The sequence below is a fragment of the Phodopus roborovskii genome, unplaced genomic scaffold, assembly GCF_943737965.1.
Source record: "Phodopus roborovskii unplaced genomic scaffold, PHOROB, whole genome shotgun sequence".
Lineage (NCBI taxonomy): Eukaryota > Metazoa > Chordata > Mammalia > Rodentia > Cricetidae > Phodopus > Phodopus roborovskii.
The window spans coordinates 5,801,468-5,823,177 of record NW_026126639.1 but is presented as its reverse complement, the minus strand read 5'-3'; the positions used below and the strand labels follow the sequence as shown (position 1 = coordinate 5,823,177).

Genomic DNA, 21,710 nt, shown 5'->3' with positions numbered 1-21,710 from the left:
ACTATGATGTCAGGAAACGCCCTCTGTAGCCAAGGCAAAGAATTGGGTGTCGGGTGGGTGCTAAGGGGAATTTACTCAAGAAATTCAAAATCAATTCAAAAACTTCAGCAAGAAATGAGAGGGGGCCACCTGGCCCTTTTTTCCAACAATTGAAAAGGCCGCTCACGTGTCTTTAATTCATTAAAAACTTGATTTTGCAAAAACAAATCTGTCTAAAAGAGACTGGCAGGCTTTCCCTTCTTTAGCCAGAGCTTAGAGGAGGTCACAAGTCGAGGAAACGGTGAAGCCACACAGCATTAGGAAATGATGGGACTCTGAGGAGATGAGGCTACTTATTTTTATTTTTCCTGTGTCTATATTTTCTCTATAGTTTCTTTTTCATGTATGGTGTAGAGGATGACGTTCCTCCATTAAGATCAGAAAAGTGGGCAGATGGAGGGGCAGAGAAAGGAGGGGGAGGGAGGAGAGGGTCAATTTTGTCTACTTAGGAAAAGCCAACACAAAGCTGTGTGCCCGCACATAGGATGTATGCAGAACATAAGCCACTTTGTATTTTGAGTCTAGTTTTTGTTTCAACCTTTTATTGAGGGAGGATAGATTTCTTTTTAAGTCGGAGTAATTTGAGACTTGGCAAAGTACCTTTGGGTTCTCCCGCCCCCCTCCCGTGGAAGCAAATATTATCACTTTAATGTTAAGCGAGTCTCAAGAACCTCAACAGAGCGCCCTGTTTGTGACTCCCTTCTTTTTCTCCCCCAGGCCTCCCCCACAACCACCACCACTTCAGCTCTCACAACTAGGTAGGGCTCCAGCATCTTTGGGGGAGGGGCTGTCACAAAGTGTTGCAGGTTCAAAGGTTGCCTGTTCATGCAAACTGGTCTAACAGTCACAGTCTCACCCACTTAAAGGAAGTTCTGGAAATTCCCCGTTTTCTTTTTAAGGTGGGAGGAAGCCAATTTTTTTTTTTTTTTTACAAGTATGAAGTTTAAAGGAACCCAGGAAGAGAGGAGGGCTTCTGATGAGAGGGTACCCCACCCAAGGCAGCTGGAAGCCTTAACTGCTGCAGCAGAGCCTCGGGGAAGGGGATGGATGAGAAGCCCATGCTTCACTCACCTAGTAACCCTGTGGTGCTTCAAGGGGACAGCCCAGGCCTAACAGCAGACTCCCAGTCATCTTAAACGTCTGAATCACACTAGCCTCCTAGAGGGACAGATGAAACCTACCAGCAAGGCTGTCTAGAAGACAAACTTCTTCTGAGTGGCTCCCGCATTCAAGTCTGCAGTATCCAGGCCCTGGGGGAACCGGTACCCACACTCACACAGCCGGACCCGTTCCTATGCGATGAGACCCAGTAACTCAACTTTCTCCCCAGCCCAGCAGAATTGAGGAGCTGAAGCAATCGGTATAGGGTCACAGGGTGAATCTATATATAGCAGGCAATAGACTAGGATCAGAGGAAGGGTGGGTAAAAAGTACTCAGTGCGTGCTCCCTGTCCTTTGCGATCCCAAAGAGGGTCTTCGTTCTTGCCCATGAACCCTTTCTTGGACCTACTCCACATGTGATGCCCCCAGCCCTTCCCAAACAGCAAGGCCCAGAAATCACTTTTGCTCTCCTGGATGCCAGCCGGTGGTCCCCTCCCCAGGGGAAGGCCAGCCCAGGCCAGCCCAGGCCAGGCATACTGGCTTGCATGAGTGCGAGCTTGCAGGCGAGCTTGGGACTCCCGGGAGTCCTCTGCCACCGGGTCTCCCTCTTTGCTCCTCCTCAGCGACCTGGGCTCCCGGACCTGCAACTTAGGCGGCAGCAGGCTGGGTCACGAGGAAGAGAGAGAGCTTCAGATCGGCCCACGCGGGGCTGGGGCTGGGGTGGGGCTCGGTGGCTCGGGCTCCCCTGTGCTCCCCGCCCCCGCCGGCCAGCTCGCCCTTGCTCTGCCGGCGCGCGTTCCTCGGGCGCCACCTCTTTGCGACTAGCTCATTTCTCAGCAGGTTGGCCCCAGAGCGTGTGAACCTTTTCAGTCTGGGCTCGCAGCTCCTCTCCAACCTGCGCCGCCCCAGCTGGGCCGCTCCGCCCCACTGCCGGAACCCGCCCTCGCGGCCACCTGGCCCTCGCATCCACGACACGCGCGCCTGCAACTTGTTCAAGGGCGTTGTGGAATCAACTTTCCGGAAGCAACCAGCCCACCGGAGGAGGTAGATCGACAGCTATGTATATATACGCGCTCTCCCGCAAGTGGCTGTGCACCCAGAGTCCCGGAACGCAGGGCAGCTGACTCCCGCGGGACATTCGCATTTGAGGAAGGGGTTAGCCCTGCCCCACGAACCCCAGACCGCTGCCGCCAAGACTAATTAGACATTGCTATGGGAGCCACGGCGACGCGCCACGCATCCCCGATGCCTAAGTAAAACGCTCCGGTTTTCGGTCCTTCTTTCCGAGGAAGCTCTCCGGTTGCTTTTTCCCCTCTCCAGTCTCTTTTACCCCGTGTGGTTTGGGAGAGGCACAGTTGGAGGCGCTGATTCCTACAGAAGTAAGTGCTCAGGGGCTTCGGAGAAACTTTTTTTGCTTTCTTTTTCTTATTTTCCTTTTCCTTGTAACTTGTGAGATGCCCTCGACATTGGAGTGGCTCTTGGGGAGCCACGGGCTTCCAGAAGAGGGAGCGGGGCAGTGCGAGGAAGAGATGGAGAGCTGGGACTGACCCTCAGGTTCCACTCTTGCAGGTCCCAGAGCCAGCGAGCGGCAAGATGCTGCGGCGGCTGGTTCAGCAATGGAGCGTCCTGGTGTTCCTGCTCAGTTACTCCATGCCCTCCTGTGGGCGCTCCGTGGAGGGGCTCAGCCGCAGGCTGTAAGTATTGGGTCCTCCCGAGTCGCAGGGTGGGGAAAGCCAGTCCCAGAGGTGGCCAGGCTGGGGCCATGCCGATGCCCAGGGCTCGGAGCCGTCCTTCCCTGATGTTTCCAGCCCGAGTTAGAGACAGTCACCCCGGGTACCTGGTACCAAGGGGTTGAGCTCAGGAGAGTCCTCAGCTGTAGAGACACCTAAACAGACAGGCAAAAGAGAAGTCTGATGCGCCTTTCCATAAGAGGGAGCCTTTCCCTGAATCTCTGCCGGCAAGATCGCAGCCTGCAGAGAGAACCACCAAGATTACTTTACTGGCCCAGGGTGGTTCTGAAACTCAGCAGAGAGCCCAGGGATCCAGGAGCCCTCTGTGTGCCTGTGTGCGTGCGTGTGGATATGTCTAAATGTGGGTGGCAGTTTGTGTGTGAGAAGAGCAAAAACTCTATGTCTGGTTTTATTATGAATGACATAATTTTAAGCATATAAAACAGGACTGTTACATAACGAAGTATATTATATAATTTAATAGTAGCAACTTTTCAGTGGCAAACTTCCAACTTTAGTATCGGTATCATTCAGGAAGACGGGTGAGCTCGCCTCCAAAGCCGTGGAAACTTTCTTTTTCCTGGAATTATTGCTAACGGTTCTTCCACCCAGAGTCGAAATATTTGCATTGTGGACAGAAAACTTGCATTCGGACATTCTCAGTTGGTGATTTTCATTTTTATTTATTTATTTATTTATTTTTAAGAAGAGCGATTTGACTTTGAGATAAGCATGTATCTAAGTATAGCGGCAAACAAAATATCGCTGCGGTGTTTGGGAAGTTGTAGGTGAGCTTGAGTCAGGCTGTCTTCATAGTGTACTGGGAACAGCAGTTCATGGACGGATATATAACAGCAGACTCGGTATTCAGAATGGGAAAACCATAAAGTTTAAGAAAGAACCAAGCAGAGGTTGGCTCTGGAGAAGGCATTAAGGGAGGCTTGCTCACCTCACAATAGAAACAGCAATATCTACCTAATATTAACAGGCAGGTTCCTGGTGCTTCTTGTAAATTCCCAAGGGTGCACAAAAAGGCACCTTATTCTGTGCCTGCTTTTGGTCTATTCTTATTAGTTCGGCAGAAAATCTTTAAATGAAATTACTTTGGACATGTCTGAATCTTGGCACCAGAATGAAAATCTATTCTGAATCTCCTAAGGCGAGTTGTGTAGAACATTGTACTGGAGATAAAGCAGTATTGTGTCCCAAGAGTGAATGTTCTGCTGGCTGGTTCTGAAAGTCGTCTTCAGACTTTTCGCTCATTTTTGAGACTTGTGTGAAATTCAATTACCCAACATCCAAATATAAATACAGATGAACTGGATTTAAAAGAGAGAGAGAGAGAGAAAGCACACTTACATACTGTATTTATTTGGCTAAGAATTTCTGTCTTGGAACAAAGCCAATTTTTTTTCTTTAAAGTTGTTTAATACCTATTTTCTCTTTTGAGAAAGAGTAAATGAGCCATGCTCAAGTCCACAATGACAGCATAAAAATAGCCCTACGCTGTCTTTATAGCTATGTTTAACTCTTTCTTTGTTGCACCTTACAAAACTACCTATCAGAAACCATTTGGCAGCCAGGGCCTCTGCTCTAACTCTGTAGGCGAAATACAATATTGCAGTTAAATGCTCACACTTTGCTATGGTTATAAAACTATGAGACACTCACATACCTAATGGCTAATAGCTCATCACATCACACTGGGGTTTTTCAAGGGAGTTGAAATCATTGGCAAATGAAATTTTTTTTGTTAAATCATCAATCATCACAGCCAACTGGAGTTTAAAAAAAAACTCTTTTTTTTTTTTTTCCTTGGCTGCCAAGCAACAGTACATTCTTATGCTGGACAAAACATTTTACCTGCTGTTCAAAAGATCAAGCTAGCTCCTTGAAAGAAATTTTAACTCACCACCAAACCATATTAATATCCAATTTTATGGACACTATTTAAGATGTATTGATTTTTTTTTTCTTTTTAGCTAGAGATTGGTAGCTTTTCAGAGATAAGAGACTGTGATAAGTGTGCTTTTTAAGCTGGGGTGAATGGATGCCGATGTGTGGATAAACACAGTGGCCAGTAGTTCCTCCAAGTTTGGTATACCAAGGGAGCCCCAGGACATGGAGAAAGCCTGAGACATCCTTGACTGTCTTGCTTAGGCCAGATTAGGTCTACTCCACATAATGAAGGCATAACTTTCTACTGACTCACCGGGTTGGAAGGGAGCGTTGTGAGTCACACTCACTCTAACACCCTCACTCCGTGTCCTCTGTGGACCACAGAACTTTCTCAGACTCCTAGTCCCCCATCCTCACACCAGCACATTCAAGCTGCTGCTGGCAGGGAAATTTCCATGACTGTTGTCCCCATCCCTTGATAGTTCCTTAGAAACTTCATTTCCCTCCTTGGAAACTCCATTGAACATGGTTGTTCTATCTATCAGAGAAGCCATGCTTTGACTAAAGTCCAGGTTATCTCTGTTGAATATTTTGGCCAATTTTTATATTCAAAGAAGATAATGAAGATGATGAAGTATAATGTACCTATTTTTCTTAGGTCTGTAATAAGATCTGCACGAACTGCTGTGATATGAAATGTTTACAGACTGATGTCATATTTGCAGCTAACATGTTTCAGGGTTTTCTGCATTGAAAACCCCTTAATTTATCCCTCACATCCAAGGTATATGCTGTTTGTTCGTGCCAATTATCTGTGTCATCTTTTATCTTACTGTAGAAGTAGATCATTTTATGGACCTTATTCTCCATTGGTGATAAAGATATTGCTGTGTTTTTCCTACCTGTCTAATGCAACTTCTCAGACAGATGTGTGTGGCCACAGTATTTCAGAAGCAGCTATATTTTAGATATTAAGTCATTTGTCTAACTTAGCATCTAAGAAAATTTGTGTTTTCTAGACTGGCTCAGATAATAGGGTACTTGACTCATATGCATGAAGCCCTGAGTTCAGTCCCCAGCATCATGTAAAATTATAATCCCAGAACTGGAGAGGTGATATATACCTTATAATTCCAGCACTGGAGAGACCTGGCAGCTCAGGGTCATTCCCAACTATATAGCAAAAATACACACCAGCAAAAAAAAATCAAAGATAAATGTATTTTCCACTATGGTAACAATATCTTCTCAAAACAAGATAAAAAACCTTGCACCTCATGGGAGAGGAGAGGCGGCAACAAACACCGTGACATTCAAGTCTTATAAAACATAAGGATAGGCTAGTGCTGCATTTCCCATGAGAACCATCCTGGGAAAGTACAGCTCTTGAGTTGTGAAGGTGCCATGACTCACGGTTGCCAGGCTGGCCAAGATGGCAGGCACCCATGCCAGTCCCAGAGGCAGGGGCAATGGTCAAACAGACCAACCACTAACGGTTTGGCTCCACGTTCACATAGAATTGAGCCGTGCAACAAACTTGAACATGAGAAGGACAACAGCAGCCAGGAATTGGGAAAGAAATAAAAAGACCCCAGAAAGATTAATTATCAGCAAAGGTTTCTTTTTAATGTAGCGTTTTGGTAAAAGGTATGCAGTGCTTTGAGAGCCGTCCATAGAGCAATCCTGTCCTTTAAAAAAAAAAAAATGTTATTAGAGGATATAAATACATTGTATTCAAACCTCAAATTTGTAGCCTATTAAAAGTTTCCAGATTACTAACTGTTACCAGAGCACGAGGATTTTAATCTATTCACATGTGGCACCTTCAGAAAGGAAGAGAGCCTCCTTCATGCCTCGTTTAAACCAGGCTCCTGTTAAATTCCTTTCCATGAAGTCATGTCTTTTTTTTTATTTTTTTTAAACAAGCTATATGGCTTAAGTCAGCCCCCATACCAAAATACTACAAGGAAGCTGGCATTCTGACTACACCCCACCCCCATAACAAACCAAGCTCTGAGAACCCTACCTCCTTACTTGGGTGATGAAATCAACTTTCAGTGGAGTTGGTCTTCAAGGATTATGGTCAGTTTCCATGTGGTCAGCCTGTTGTCATGAGGCTTATTATACTGTGCCCCACACTCCTGTTCCCTCTGTGGTACTTGCTTCTGTCTTGCTTGGGCTGGAGAAAGTGTTGGGGGCATTCAAAAAAAAAGATAGCCTTGAGCTTCAAGAATCAGAGCCCTTCTCTGTGAGCTTTCCTCATGTGGATTGCAGTCTCCATACCTCATCTTTCCCATCTTTAAAATGGGCCTACCGAAGCTGTTTGTCATCCCCCTGTTTCTCTGAGGGGTTGGTGAAGGTCTATTTAAAAGGCGTGAAGGCCCCAAACACTCTTGTAGGAGTAAAGGCTTATAAAGCCGGCCTACGAAATACACTCAGATACTTCTGAGGGAAGTCATTTCAGGCAGATGGTCAGCTCGCGGAGACTGGGGTTTAGTATAAAGCTTTAAATGGTGGAACACACCTATGATTCCCGCAGTCAGGAGGTTAAAGAGAGATTTAAGCCCAGGCTGGGATCCGTAGAAAGTTCCAGGCAGCCTGACTCAAAAAAGCAAAAAAGAGAGGGAGGGAGGAAGGAAGGGAGGGAGAGAGGGAGGGAGGGAGGGAGGGAGGGGACAGAAAGATAAGAATATAAGAATGTCTAAACTGAAGCAAGCCAGACGATTGGCATGACAAGAGGAATGGACGTCATCCTAACATATAGATGGCCTCAAACTCAAAGACATTCACTTGGCTCAGCTTCCCAAGCACTGGAATTACAGGTGCTGCCATCGCTCTCAGCCCTGAGGTTTTAACTAAAAAGAAAACATTGAAGTGCAAAGGAACACAGGACCTCGCTAAGGCAGAGGAACAGAGACGGACCTGCTGCTACTCCTTATGTTGCCCCTCCCCCTGCCTTCGCAGGCTCCTGGGACTAACCAGAAATGTCCTGCCCCAGCATCTTGACCCCATGGTTCCCTAGGCAACCTTCCTTTTCATTCCTAGTCCTCCCTCGGCCTTCTTGCGTCTTATTCTCACACTCGCTGTGTGTGTGTGTGTGTGTGTGTGTACGTCTGTGTGTGTGTCTCTGTGTGTCTATGTGTGTGTGTGTGTCTGTGTGTCTATGTGTGTGTGTGTCTATGTGTGTGTGTCTCTATGTACGTGTGTGTCTCTGTGTCTCCGTGTGTGTGTGTGTGTGTGTGTGTGTGTGTGTGTGTATTTCTCTGTATATGTATCTGTGTGTGTGTGAGCTTGGAGGGTGCTCATTTGCATTTCCTGGAATGGGATCTATCTCAGAAAAGCAGGGAGCTGGATGGCGGGTTTGTTTCTCCAACAGAATCTGGGAAGTGTGATGAGATGCTTGTGGTTAGATTTTCTGCAGTAACACCTCAGGACAAATTTTTATTTTATTCTTTAGTATGTATTCCGGGTACGAAAGACAGAATCCAGGGCCTTGCACTTGCTGAACGAGAGCAGTGTGACTGAGCCTTACTTCTGCCTGTGTCTGAGCATAGCCTAGCCACGGTATTTTTAGCAGGTGTGGGAGCTGAATTGATGACCCTTTACTTTATACAGATGACCCCCATTTAGACAGAAGGTGCCTGCTCCCACCACGGTGAGACTTGGTGACTGGCTCCCAAACCTCCCCTTCCTACCTCCCTCCCCTGCTCTAGAAGCCAGCTCCTCCCCAGTGTATTCCTGCTGGGGACCTGCTAGCAGGACCCAGCGCCTCTGCTGACACCCACCGCCTTCTCTCCTGACAGCAAGCGGGCTGTGTCAGAACACCAGTTACTGCACGACAAGGGCAAGTCCATCCAAGACTTACGCCGCCGCTTCTTCCTCCACCACCTGATCGCTGAGATCCACACAGCCGAGATCAGAGCTACCTCGGAGGTGTCCCCCAATTCCAAGCCTGCTCCCAATACCAAAAACCACCCTGTGCGGTTCGGCTCAGACGATGAGGGCAGATACCTAACTCAGGAAACCAACAAGGCGGAGACCTACAAGGAACAGCCGCTCAAGACGCCAGGGAAGAAGAAGAAAAGCAAACCCGGGAAGCGTAAGGAGCAGGACAAGAAGAAGCGAAGGACTAGGTCTGCCTGGCCAGCCACAGCCGCCAGCCGCCTGCTGGAGGACCCCAGGCCTCACACCTCCAAACCCTGGCTGCTGGAGCCCAGCTCAAGGTACCAGCAACTGTGCTCAGTGGGTCTCCCTGCCTCCCTCTGCCCTGGTCCAGGAGATTCAGAGCCTTCTCCACCTCTGTATCTTGATCCCTGGATGCATGATTTAAAACCAGTATAAGTCACACTCCCAGCCTTGTTCTTTATCACTCCACTGGAGAGGTTAATTTCTCTACTCACCTCCCTCTGATGCAGCCAGCTTGCCTGCCTGCCTGCCTGCCTTCTTCCTTCCCTCCCTCCCTCCCTTCCTTCCTTTCTTCCCTCCTTCCTTCCTCCCTGCCTCCCTCCCTCCCTTCCTTTCTTCCTTCCTCCCTCCCTTCCTTCCTCTCTCCCTCCCTCCCTTCCTCCCTCCCTCCCTTTTTTCCTCCCTCCCTCCCTCCCTTCCTTCCTCCTTTCCTCCCTCCCTCCCTTCCTTCCTTTCTCCCTCCCTCTCTCCCTTCCTTTCTTCCTCTGTCCCCCCTCCCTCTCTCTTTCCCTCTTTCCCTCCCTCCCTCCTCCTGTTCCTCCCTCCCCTCTGCACCTAACCCTTCCCTTCTTCCTTGTGATTTTTGTTTGTTTTGTTCCTGAGACAGGGTCTTACTCATAGGCTGACTGTGAGCTCAAAGCAATCCTCTTGCCCCCCCCTCAAATTCTGGGACTAGAAGTGTAACCCACAAATAGAGGGTAATCCCAGTTCTTAGCTGAGCTGCTGAACCTAGTGAGCCTTGTCATGGTTGGCTGGGAAATTGACCATGTTCCCCATGTCAACATCTTGGAAAACCTTCCTGGTAGTTTTTTTTTTTTTTTTTTTTTCTCCTCATTTCTTCCCTTCTCTTCAAGGAGGCACTCAGAAGGCCTTGATAGTTTCCACCAACATGGCCTGGCAGTATCTCACATAAGCACTTCTGAGCTGTTCACACATTATTTAATTAAGTGTATTTCGTTACATTTCTGACTCATTTTGACGTAAACAAATTATTTTTTTAAACACATGCTTTGCATTTATTTGATTTTTAATAACATCTAATTCTGGTTTCTACCAGCTCTACAACACAGAATGGTTTCTGACATTTTTCAGTCTTAGTTTTCTTTGTGTACTTCTATACCAGTAAGTTGGCACGATTTTTCCCTAGTAACACAATAAGAAGTAAGCAGACAGCACATCTCGACGCCAGTTCACCCTTCACACACAGATGCAGGAACTCAAGGCACTCACTGGTTATAAAGTCGGGTAACTCAAGGTTAGGTCTTGGGTCCAACATTAACATCCACCACGTAGAGCTTTTATTCTCCCGGGAAGAAGTTCCAAGCTCATGGAGTTAAGTGAGAATTAGATGAGATCACATGACTGCAAGCACCCCAAGACTCGGTCTGTGCACTTCACGTGTACGTATGTGTATGCATACGCTGTGCCTTTTAGATGGCAAATGGGCAGGTTTCTGCTTACTTCATTTTACCAGACATAAAATCAAAGCACATATTACAAGTGGAGAACCAAAGTTTGTTTTTAGAATTGGACAATGCACCCCTATCCCAACTACGTTTGTTTCCCATTCCCCAGAGCAAGTGCTGTGTCGGCACAGACTTCTCTGATTCTATCCACTGATGGAATCTGGGGTGGGCTTGGGTTTTTTTGTTTTTTTTTTTCCTCAGTATAGAACTTCTGCGGGGTTCAAAAGGAAGAGGGAAGCCGTACAGGAACACATCATATGAAACTCATCATCTCATTACAGAGGTCAAGGGGGAGGGGAGGAGGCCAAAGCAATGCCCCACCATTTTTCTCTTGAGAAGTCCACTAAGAGACAGAAAGCAAAACAGCAGTAGTACTAAATACATTGCAGATTCACGATTCAGTGTGCAACAGCTTTCAAGAACTCTAGCACAGTGAGTGGTCTATTCTGCAGCTGGCTCATGGGACCTGACTCACTGATGTACCCGGTGTACTTGAAGACATAAATACAATGTATATATTTATAACTAGGAGATATAAATACAATGTATATATTTATAACTAGGAGATATAAATACAATGTATATATTTATAACTAGGAGATATAAATACAATGTATATATTTATAACTAGGAGATATAAATACAATGTATATATTTATAACTAAAGCAAGGACTCTGTGGCCACACCCCACTCTCATCATTTACCTCACAGTATATGCACACGTGTCTACATTAGAACCAGAAAAAAATAGAAGCATAAATGATTTTCATGAATACCTTTAAACTTTGCACTGGTCTTCAGGTATCTGAAAATTTACCGACAATCAATGCTCATGAATTCTTACCCCAGGGCTAAGACTTCATTAAAATACACCTCGTAAAAAAATGAGGCTGTAGCCTAAAGCAAACCCAGGCACAGGCTACCAGGTCATGACAGGACCCACCCTTTGTAGAGAAAAGGGTGAGATCCACCAGTGCGCTGCTCAGAATATGCAGGTGACATCTTCAGAGTAGAGTTAGAGGCCACAAGTACCAACCCCTTAAGAGCATTGCTGCTGTGTGATGACTTACAGGTCTGACAAAGTGGCAGGTGTGAGCCTTAGTTTATTTTATTATATAGTCTCTTAAAAGAAAACTACCAGGAAAATTTAATCCCCCCTCCCTGGCTATAAACTGTTCAAAGGAAATATATAACTTTAAGTTGTGAAATTACATTTAAAAACTTTGTTGTTCACTAGGAGATACCCAGATGCAATAGAGACTCATTTATTGAAAATCGTGTTTTGACTTGGAAAATACTAAGTTAGAAAGATATAAAAACTTTTCATTGGTCAAAAAAGCTAAAACTCTAAGTACTATCACACACACACACACACACACACACACACACACACACACACACACATCTACTTTCATGCTAGCCACATGATATGTTTTATTTGGCTTTTCCAAGTCTAGATAAGGTAAACTTTTAGTCCTTGATACGTTGTTCCCTCTTCCTTTCTTTTTGAGAAAAAAAAAATCATTCAAAATACTGTTAATTCCCACTTTTGTTACCTTTTAACTCAATTCATAAACGCCAATTAGTAACACACGTTTTAGTCAGGGCAACACACAAATTAGTGGATGTTGAAGTGTTATTTATTTATTTTGCTTTACTGCTAACATCCACCCAGCTCAAATATTCGCCTTAAACTCTCCTCCTTTCCTCAATTGGGGCCATTTAAATAGTCCAACCGAAACTACTGGGTGAAGAGTCAGCAGCCCCTTAAGGCATCCTACACATCTGACAACTTTTCTTTCTTTAAACTGCAATGCGACACTCCACAAAGGGTCAGGGGTTCTTGGCTATCACACCCACACGTCTGCAGCATAAGATTCCACCCACATGTCTGCCTGTTAACGACACAGTCAATGCCTACTCCTTAGAAACGAGTATGTGTTCATTCACTGAAATGTGAGAGAGCACAAAGGATCCAGAACGCCCTCCCCCAACGACGTCACTGCTGCCACACTAATTAGAAAGCACACGACCTTCAGCACTAACTGAATGGTCACACAGACACAGCAGTGGTAACTCCATTTATTCCTAGGCGTCAAATAGTTTAAAATGAACTGTTATGTAGCATTGTGGCGCACACCTGTGATTCCAGTCCTTGGGAGGCTGAGGCAGGAGGATTGCAAGTTTGAGATTGGCCCAGGATATACAGTGAGAACCTCTCTTTTTAAAAAAAAAAAAAAAAAGTTTTTTGTTTCTTTTGGAAAAACTCATTCAAACATACCAGAACACTTGAGGCAAATAATTATAGTTTTGTCTCTGAAGATTAAATCCAATGTGAGCGTCATTAAGAATGTGCAAAGGCAGCTCAAAAGTGACAGGTCTTGTCACGTGGTCATACACAGTATGTTCTGTATAATTACACCTCCAGTGTGTGTCCAGCTAACTACTCTCCCCCATCACAGTGCACAGCTGAATGGGCCCCCGGCAGGATGAAGGGGCTCCAGGTGCCTCCACTCAGACATTGCTGGGAAGTTAGGGTCTAAGTGAGGAGTGCCCGTGTCCGATGCCAAAGTCTAGCTTCATCCCCAGGTTCTCCACAGAACTGTTCCCCTTCCATAGGCAATGGCCTGAGGTCCCACCCTCTCTTCCCAGGAATCCCTGCATCCCTCACTCACGTCTTTATTGCAAGTCATCCCGTCGGTAACGGAGAGTAATCTCTTTGCTTCCCATTTTCTTGTCTTCACAGGATGCATTGAAACTTTGATCGCACATCTATCTTCCGAGGACACGTTACAGGGTTCTGTAATAGTAAACATATGGAAAGTATTAGACATATTTATTGCCTGTACATACTGTAAATGTGTTTGGGATCAAACTGTCTCCCCAGGAAACTGCACATTGGTCATGTGAATATTTTTTTCTTTTTTTTTCTTTTTTTTTGCCAAGGCTAATCCAATTATTATTATCACTGTTACCATAATTTATTTTGACAAATAATGTATTTATTTTGTAAATGTATCTTGGTGCTGCTGACTCCTATTTTTTGTAACATAATGCACTTTAGGTATACATATCAAGTATGTTGATGAATTCGACATGAAAAAAGTGTCTCTATTTGTGGTTGATTTTAATGAATGCTGAAATATAATTATCTTGACTGATTTTCTTCTGTGCATGTAAAAATGGCAATATTTTAAATTTGTAAAGAATGTCTAATAAAATATAATCTAAATACACCATGACTCACAATGTGAATTTTATTCTTTAAAGTTTCTAGTCTGAGGTACATAACATAATTTTTTTTAAATCCTACTTGAATATAGTCCTAAGCTTAATATGTTGATATGGGCATCTATTCCAACATGCCCACATTAGCTTTTAGTTAAGCTAGCCACTTAAAGTGCACTCTGTCCAATATGTCGGCCCAAGTCGATAGAATGGCTGAATAGCCAGGGCTTCACGTTGAAGAGCAAACAAGAAAAGGCAGAAAATAAGCAGAGAAGTCAGGAGAGAAGGCCAGAGAGAAGGCCCAGGACTTTAAGAGCCCGCATAAATTTTGCCAGTGTAAAGTTTAGTTTGCAAGAGCTTGCTGTGGATCGCAACAGTAACAAAGATATGCTTGGGAGAACTGTGCTGCTTACGGTCTCCTACTAGAAAAAGCAGAGTGGTTTGGAAGCTGCAGAACAACCCAGAAGGCCTCGGAAGTGAGGGTCACTCTGCAGCTGTTTCAGTCCCTGGAGCTCTGGGTGCCACAGCACACGTGTAGCCCCACAGGAACCAGCCCCTTCTCCGTTTTGAAGATCACTGTAGCTCTTCCTCTCTCCATATTCAGATGGTGAAACTGTGTTCTATTTTTGTCTTGTTCTGTTGTTTTTCAAGATAGGGTCCTCCGTGCAGCCCTGGCTGTCCTGGAACTCACTCTACCCACCACACTGGCCTTGAACTCACAGAGATCCGCCTGCCTCTGCTTCCCAAGTGCTGGGATTAAAGGTGTGCGCCACAACCAGCCGGCTTGAAATTGTGTTCTTTGGCCGTGTTCAGCATATGACACACAAGCAAAACCCAGACCCTATGATCCAAACATACACATGTTCAGGAATGATCCGTGAATGCCCAAGCTCCTATTCCATGTCTGTGGGATGCTGGAGTGCACTTAAGAAGTAAAATGCAGTCAAGTCATTCAGGGTCCTTCCACACCAATGCACTGATTACAGGAGTCCACACAACGCAGTCTGCATGGAACTATGCAATGTTGCAAAACCCATGTGTGTTTGAGTGGGGAGATCATAATAGGAGTTGGGCTGGCTTTATGAATATTGTCACCAGTTTCATAGCCTTCAAAATGGGATTCTTCTTGCCATTTGTAAGAATTCTAAACCTATATCGACAGGTGAATAAGAGACAGTGAACTTATTTTCACTTATGGTTTTCTCCAAGATGGTTTCACATCTACAGATTATGTAGAGGTTAAGGGATGGTACACTAGCCCTACATAATGCAAGCACTTTGGAACACTTCAACAAACAGCTACAGCCCATTTTACAAAACTGCATCTGAGAGTCTAAACTGTGGTAAGACCACACCCAATCTTTATAAGTTGTTCCTGTGGAAGATGTGTTTCTAAGCCAGGCATAATGGCATATATGCCTCTAATCACAGCACTTGGGAGGTAAAGACAGGCAGGTCTCTGTGAGTTCAAGGACAGCCAGGACTAAGAGAGGTACCTGTTTCAAAACAGAAAAAAGAAAGAAAGAAAGGAAGGGAGGAAGGGAGAGAGAGAGAAGAAAGAACAAAGGAAAAGGAAAAAAGAAATAAAATGTGTTCCTGGAATGCTCACTTGACAAATACTCGGATAATGAGGCACTCTTGCCCTTTAAATACGAGCCATCTTGAAGTTTATCTTTCTAAGTAGCCCAGTGCTAGGAGCAAGAGAGAGGTAATGTTCAACCTTCTGCCACGGATTCTTACCAAGGCCTTCTCAATCCCATCCTTACCTTTAGACACACCCTGGCTCCCCTGGCAGTGCTACAAAATGAAATTGTAGACTGATACAATAGGAAGATAAAGGGAGAAAGATTGCCTTCAGAAAAAAATGCAACATTAAGACTAAGAAACAACATAAACAAATATAGCAAATTGCATTCTACACCACTACGGCTTAATCTAGACCTAGATGATATTCGTAAAGCAGCAGCAATTTAGGTAAAGGTGAATTGACAGAAACTCTGAAAAAGAAGTAAATAAGGCAATGGGACACTTAAGATTTATTCTTCTGGTGTTAATTAGACACCCAGTATACTTATAACTGTAGAGTTAGCTCCAAAAGACACATGTATGCTTCCCCATGCTTCTTCAGCTGTTATAAAACATGACTTTATAACACCGTTCAGATGTTCTGAGCAAATCTCAGGTTAACGGTATCATCTTCCTTCCTTGTTACAATGTAAAGAATCTGAACATTTTCTTAAGAGAAGGTAACACTGTGTGATGACTATGGCTATCTCTAACTCTTCATAATTCTGACTTCTCAAAGTAACTTAAAGGCTCCTGAAGCCCGGTATGTCTACTTTGCCCAAGGACAAAGAAAGACAGTGTTTCCAAATCCAGGTCACTCTATGTAATGGGCTCAATCAGATGACAGGAGTCATGTGACTTTATCTTCTGTATCTGTCCATTAACTAAACACTGAACTGTCTATCATGGACACCCAAACATCCTTGACACACCTGAACTAGAACACTTTATTCCATCCAGAGGCGTCACCTTTGGACAACCTACAGTTGAATTCAAGAGCAACTTCCTTATGGTTTAGTTCTACTTTTCCCTCTGCCCACAAAGTTCACGGTAAGATAGAACTCACCGTGGATGGAAGCCAAGCCAGCAGGTCCTTCATCTTCTACAAATGCTGCAGGTTGCGTTGGGAACTCGGACTAGGAAGTGTTCCTAGAGCGCTTCCTGAAACTAAGGATGAGACTCATCCCAAGAGCCAATGTTTCCCTTTCTTTCATGACCCAGAAAGTCTTACACACAAGGCAACCATGAAAGATTCTATTATAGGGTTGCCAGGGGCCAGGTCACTCATGAAGTCTCAACTGAACTCTTCAAAGGTGAAATTAAAGCTGTAAGTGCCAGGGACTAAAGTGATATTCCAAAGAATCCTGCCTCCGGGTGCCGGGTTCACTCCTCAAGACAAACACTATCCCTTGCTGCCTTGATTGATCAACGGCTTGTAGATTCCTTTGCTCAATATCTAACACCCAACCACCACACAGCAGGCTTAGCACACACAGTAGGTGTCCAATGAACTCTCAAGGAAATTTCAAAATACTGAGAAGATTAAACAAACCCTCTGCTGGAGGCAGGAGATGGTTAGGGGTATTTCCCACCTCAAGCCCTTGTTTCATTTTCCAGGAACCTAGGGAGTAACAGCTCCAAGCTCTCCACGCACCAGAGCGCCCTTTGTTCCCCAGCCTCTGGTTTCAAGGGGACTTTTCCAGCTTCGTAAGCACAAGAAGTAAGGGTTTGTGTTGAGGGTACAGCAACCTCCAACAGGAAGGGAGGGGAATTTAAAATATCAGGTTCTCTTCTCGTGAATACATGGCATAGAAGTTACCCACAGGGCCCAGTTGTGCAGACGAGGCAAGCCGCTCTTCTGACAGAAGATTAACGCACATGGTTCCCAACTGGACCCACCAGCATCACGATGGGGGACGTTCACGTCTCTGTAAGTCCTAACGCACATGCAATGCAGACAGTTTATGGTTTTGAAACCACATTTTAATTAAGCTTCAAAACATCTTCCTCAGAGCTGCAAGACATTTATATAAAACTGGGATAAACTCAAGGTGTGTCGCCCTTGAAAAATGGATCGTTTGCTGGACCGTCCCACTCCCTGCCACGTACACGCAACCTTGGGGGTCTGAAAAAGAAAAACAGTCCATCCCTCTTCCATTTGAGTACGATAATTGACGGTCACAGATCGGCCGAGTTGTCACTGAAAAACTGCTGGGAAGGGACTCTGTTGAGCTCCATACCATACAAAACAAATGAAAAACAATAGCAAACCCAGCCATACTTCACTTCGCAAATCCACATCCCATCAGCCTTCCGTTCGCCCCTTCCAAGGGCTCGCGAAACCGGGATCAGCACAAAATGCAAAAGCCCATACTGAAGTGCGCTGCAGCCTGATGACACAGCACAAGAAAGAACACATCAGGCTGCCCAGGAAGACCGTTTAGATGTCTCACAGGGCCGGGAGAGGGTGTTGAGGGGAGGGGGACCCATAATTGTCATCTTCCTCTAGAACTAAAGTCATATTTTATAACATTTTGCATTATAAAGACCACCATGTCAAAAAGAATAGATTACCATGGTTGTAGAGCGAATATTCATTGTTTTCTGGGAGCCTGCTATGTGTATGTGCCAGCTTCGTTTGGATCCCTCGCCATCTGCACAACCGTCAGCCACAGAAATGGGATCCTTAGTCTGTTTCGCCCGCTATGCAAGTCTGCCCAGACTAGAGCTTGACAGGTCGGTGGAGATAGAAACAAGCTCACAGCAAGCTCCACATGGCACCAGAGTGTCCGCTGGCAAAAGCTTGCCCATTTCACAGGAAAGCCAGTTCTGTCGTTTGTCACTGAGTTCAGGGAAATCATGGGGTTTATGCTCCCAGTCACTTCCTGCCCTCCAAGGACACTGTTCTGAGGGGACTCTTCCAAGGCTCTCTCTCTCTCTCTCTCTCTCTCTCTCTCTCTCTCTCTCTGACTGTCTATATCTGTGTATGAATCTGTCTGTCTTTCCCTCTTCTGGGTATCTTTATTTGCATCTTGACATTCTCTCTTTCATTTCCTTTCTGTCTTTATTTTCCCTTTTCTTTCTGTCTCTAAAGGTCTCTTTATTTGTCTCTATCTCCTTGTGTCTATCTCTGTCTCTGCTTCTGTTTCTAGTCCCATCTCACATTCTCTTTCTCCTTGTCTCTCTACTTCTGTGTGTGTGTGTGTGTGTGTGTTTCTATGACTCTCATTTTCTCTCTTTTCCTGTGTTTCTGCTTATGTCTTTCCCTATACACACAGAGAGAGGGGGGTGGGGGGGAGAGAGAGAGCCGCCAGGAAGCCCAGGTGTTACAGAACCCAGAAGTGAGCAGCTATTGCCCTAGGGGAGGTGGCAAGGGCGGGCAGGCGGGCGCGCTAGCTGGCAGGCGGTGTGTAAGCCTACACAGAGAGCCACTTTTTGTAAGAAGGTTAAAACATATTTAAAATGGGACCACCTTGGAGAGGAGACCGTTCCCCTCCTGTTACCTCTCAACCTGCTCCAAAACTTCAGTATTCAGTTTTTCCAAGGCCTGCCCGCCCGCCCTCCCTCCCTGCCCCCTCCTCCTCTGGCGGGCTGGTTTTCTGTTGAATGCTCTGCTTCTTGCAGAGAGTCCTTTCACTCCTCCGTGGACTCTCAGAAATGCCGCTGGCCATCACCCATTCCACCAGCCAGCTGTTGTGTGTGCCCACTGCCACACAGGGACACACAATGCCAGAAGTAGAAACCTGGGGAAAAGGAGGCTTGATGCACAGCCATTGTTTGTCCCTGTGTGGCTTTTCTCTGGGCTGGCTTCGGGCGACTTGTTTACTTCTAAGGACACAGAAAAGAGGGAGAAGGGTGTGTTCTGACAGCTTCCACGGGGACGATGGTGTTGTGTGTCCATCTCTGTGGGCATCAGACAATTAAGGTGAAAGGCTTCCATTCAGATCGACTTGGTTTAGGAAAAGGCAGCCTCATGTCATGGGGCGTGGGATGCGAGCATTTTTCTTTTTGGAAATCAGCCAGGGACCAACAACAGGCCACTGGGTGAGTGGAAATCAGCCCCAAATTTCCTTGGGAAAGCCTGAAACTCAGCTGTAAAGTCAGTGACACACTCCTGTTTTTAAATGTCTCCCAGTACACTGGTGAGGGTTCTTGAGTTGTTCAGGGCTGGCCGTCTTCCCACTTCGCACCAACAAGCCGCTTAAAGGAATGGCCCAAGGAGACGTTATTGCCTCCCAAAGAAAAACACAGACCTGGGGAAGTGGAGGGTTGGACTTTTATTGACTCATTGAACGGGGAGGGGGTGGGGGGACATGTGTGCCTCTCACTGCAGTGAAGGGTAGGGTCCATCCAGCATGCTCAGGCCATGAGGGCTGTGAGCATCAAGGCCAGCAAGGTTCCTGATGCTCCCGTGGGTAAGGACCACTTGGCGCCCTCTGCCATGTCACATCTACCCACCGTGTCACAGTCCGCGGCCCCATCAGGGTAGAAGGCAAATGTCAAAGTGGATTGAGCAGGACTCAGGCAGTCCTGCCATTGTGCAATCCTGGAGTGCAATTCACACACTACACCAAACACACAGGTATTTGTCTGCTTTTGTTGTCTGTACTCTTCCAGCCATTACACCCTATCGGGTTGGTGGTTTGCTTAAAGAGGTGCTTGGGGCAGTAGCTTGCTGTCTAGTGAACAGTTGTCATCTTGCTCATCAAAACTGGGACCCGGCTGTATCCAACCCAGGATGCAGCTCATTGTGTTACAAATCTCTGCTACCCTTTTGTTGCTTTTACCATAGGAACAATGTAGCATGATGTCATTATGAAACAGCAGCAAGGAGTTATAATTATAACACCTAGTTTGTGTTTAGTGTAACTGTGGCCAGCCACTATAGAAACATGTATGTCTCTTAGAACCAAAGTTAGCCCTAAGAAATCAGTAGTAAAAACCCAAACACGTAACATCTCACATGCTGTGCACCAGCAACACAGTTCTTTAAAAGGTAATAATAATATATTTAGACTGTTTGGGGTGGGCAGAGAACACACGTGGCCACAGTGTGTGTGTGGATGCCAGAGGACAACTTCTGGGAGTAGGTGGTTCTCTCCTGCTACCATGTGGGTTCTGGGAATAAACTTGATTTGTTGGGCATGGCGGCAATCACTTTTATCCTCTTAGCCATCTTTCTGGTCCTTAGCAATGTATTTCTTAGCAGTACAAGACTAGCTTTGTGAGCTTGAGAGATGATTCAGTGGTTAGTTGCAGAAGAACCCAGGTTTGATGCCCAGCATCTATATTGGGTTACAGGGAATCTAGCACCTTGGCTGCTGAGGGTACTGCATATAGGTGGTACTCATATGCTCAAGCACACACATACACTAGATAGGTAGGTAGGTAGATAGATAGATAGATAGATAGATAGATAGACAGGTAGATATAGACAGACAGACAGATAGATGATATAGACAGATGGATGGATGGATGGATGATAGATAGATATAGACAGACAGATCAATGGGTGGATGGATGGGTAGACAGACAGACAGATGATAAATACAGACAGATGGATGGATGAATAGATAGATGGATAGATATAGACAGACAGATAGATCAATGGATGGATGGATGGATGGATGGATGGATGGATAGACAGACAGACAGAGATAGATGGAAAGCTTACAACCTTTCTCTGCAGCCGGACAATGAAGCTCCTCTAACAATTGAATTATTAGAAGCAACTAAAAGGCTGCCCATTGCCGTTGCAGAGGAGGTATACACAGCAGGTGTCTGGTGTGACAGGCATCTTACACATTTAACAAACATTTCTCATGAGTTAGACCCAGAAGACTCGATGAAGACACAGGACCACAGACCTGACCCAAAGACCAGTAGATTCCTACAACACCCAGATTTAGGTGTGCTGTCTGCTAGTGCCTCCTCAGCTTAGAAAGGAATCATTTCTCCTCCAAAATCTGAGCCTCTTGTTTAGTGAACATGGTGTGTATCTGTATGTGGGTGTGCGTCTGCCTGTGCACCTGAGCCATGCAGGAAAACTGCCGGCATTGTCAGAGTGGGCAATACAGGCTCCCACAGCTCCGCAAATGGTAGGTGACTGCTGCCAAACTTTTTCCTGTCTGGAAAAGGTCCAATAGACTTTATCACACACACACACACACACACACACACACACACACACACACACACACACGCTGTGGAGAAAATGTTTACGCCTCCAATTAAACATTCGTCTCAATATCCCGTATTAGTTTTTCATTTTTTTGAACGACTGGATCCTTCATTGATTATTGAGTAAAATGAATCATTAACACAAGTCCATTTGTATATTGGTATAGAATACGATATTACTTTTTAAATTAACACTTTCCCCTTGAGGGATCTATGTGCTTTTCATAGTCGGGTAAATTAACAAGCCTTTCATTCCACAAAATCTTCCAAGTTACAGAATGAGAAATAGCTTCATGCCCAACCACAGTGATTGGC

The 21,710-nt window shown here is 45.5% G+C and overlaps 1 protein-coding gene across 1 annotated transcript; it reads left to right on the top strand.

The window, feature by feature from the left end:
* The first annotated feature begins 1,987 nt into the window (after positions 1–1,987).
* On the top strand, positions 1,988–11,434 carry Pthlh (parathyroid hormone like hormone). The gene is made up of 4 exons (XM_051173367.1): positions 1,988–2,519; positions 2,710–2,834; positions 8,573–8,992; positions 11,374–11,434. The coding sequence occupies exons 2-4, from the start codon at positions 2,734–2,736 to the stop codon at positions 11,432–11,434; spliced, it is 582 nt and encodes a 193-aa protein (XP_051029324.1). The 5' UTR covers positions 1,988–2,519; positions 2,710–2,733.
* The last annotated feature ends 10,276 nt before the right edge of the window (positions 11,435–21,710 follow it).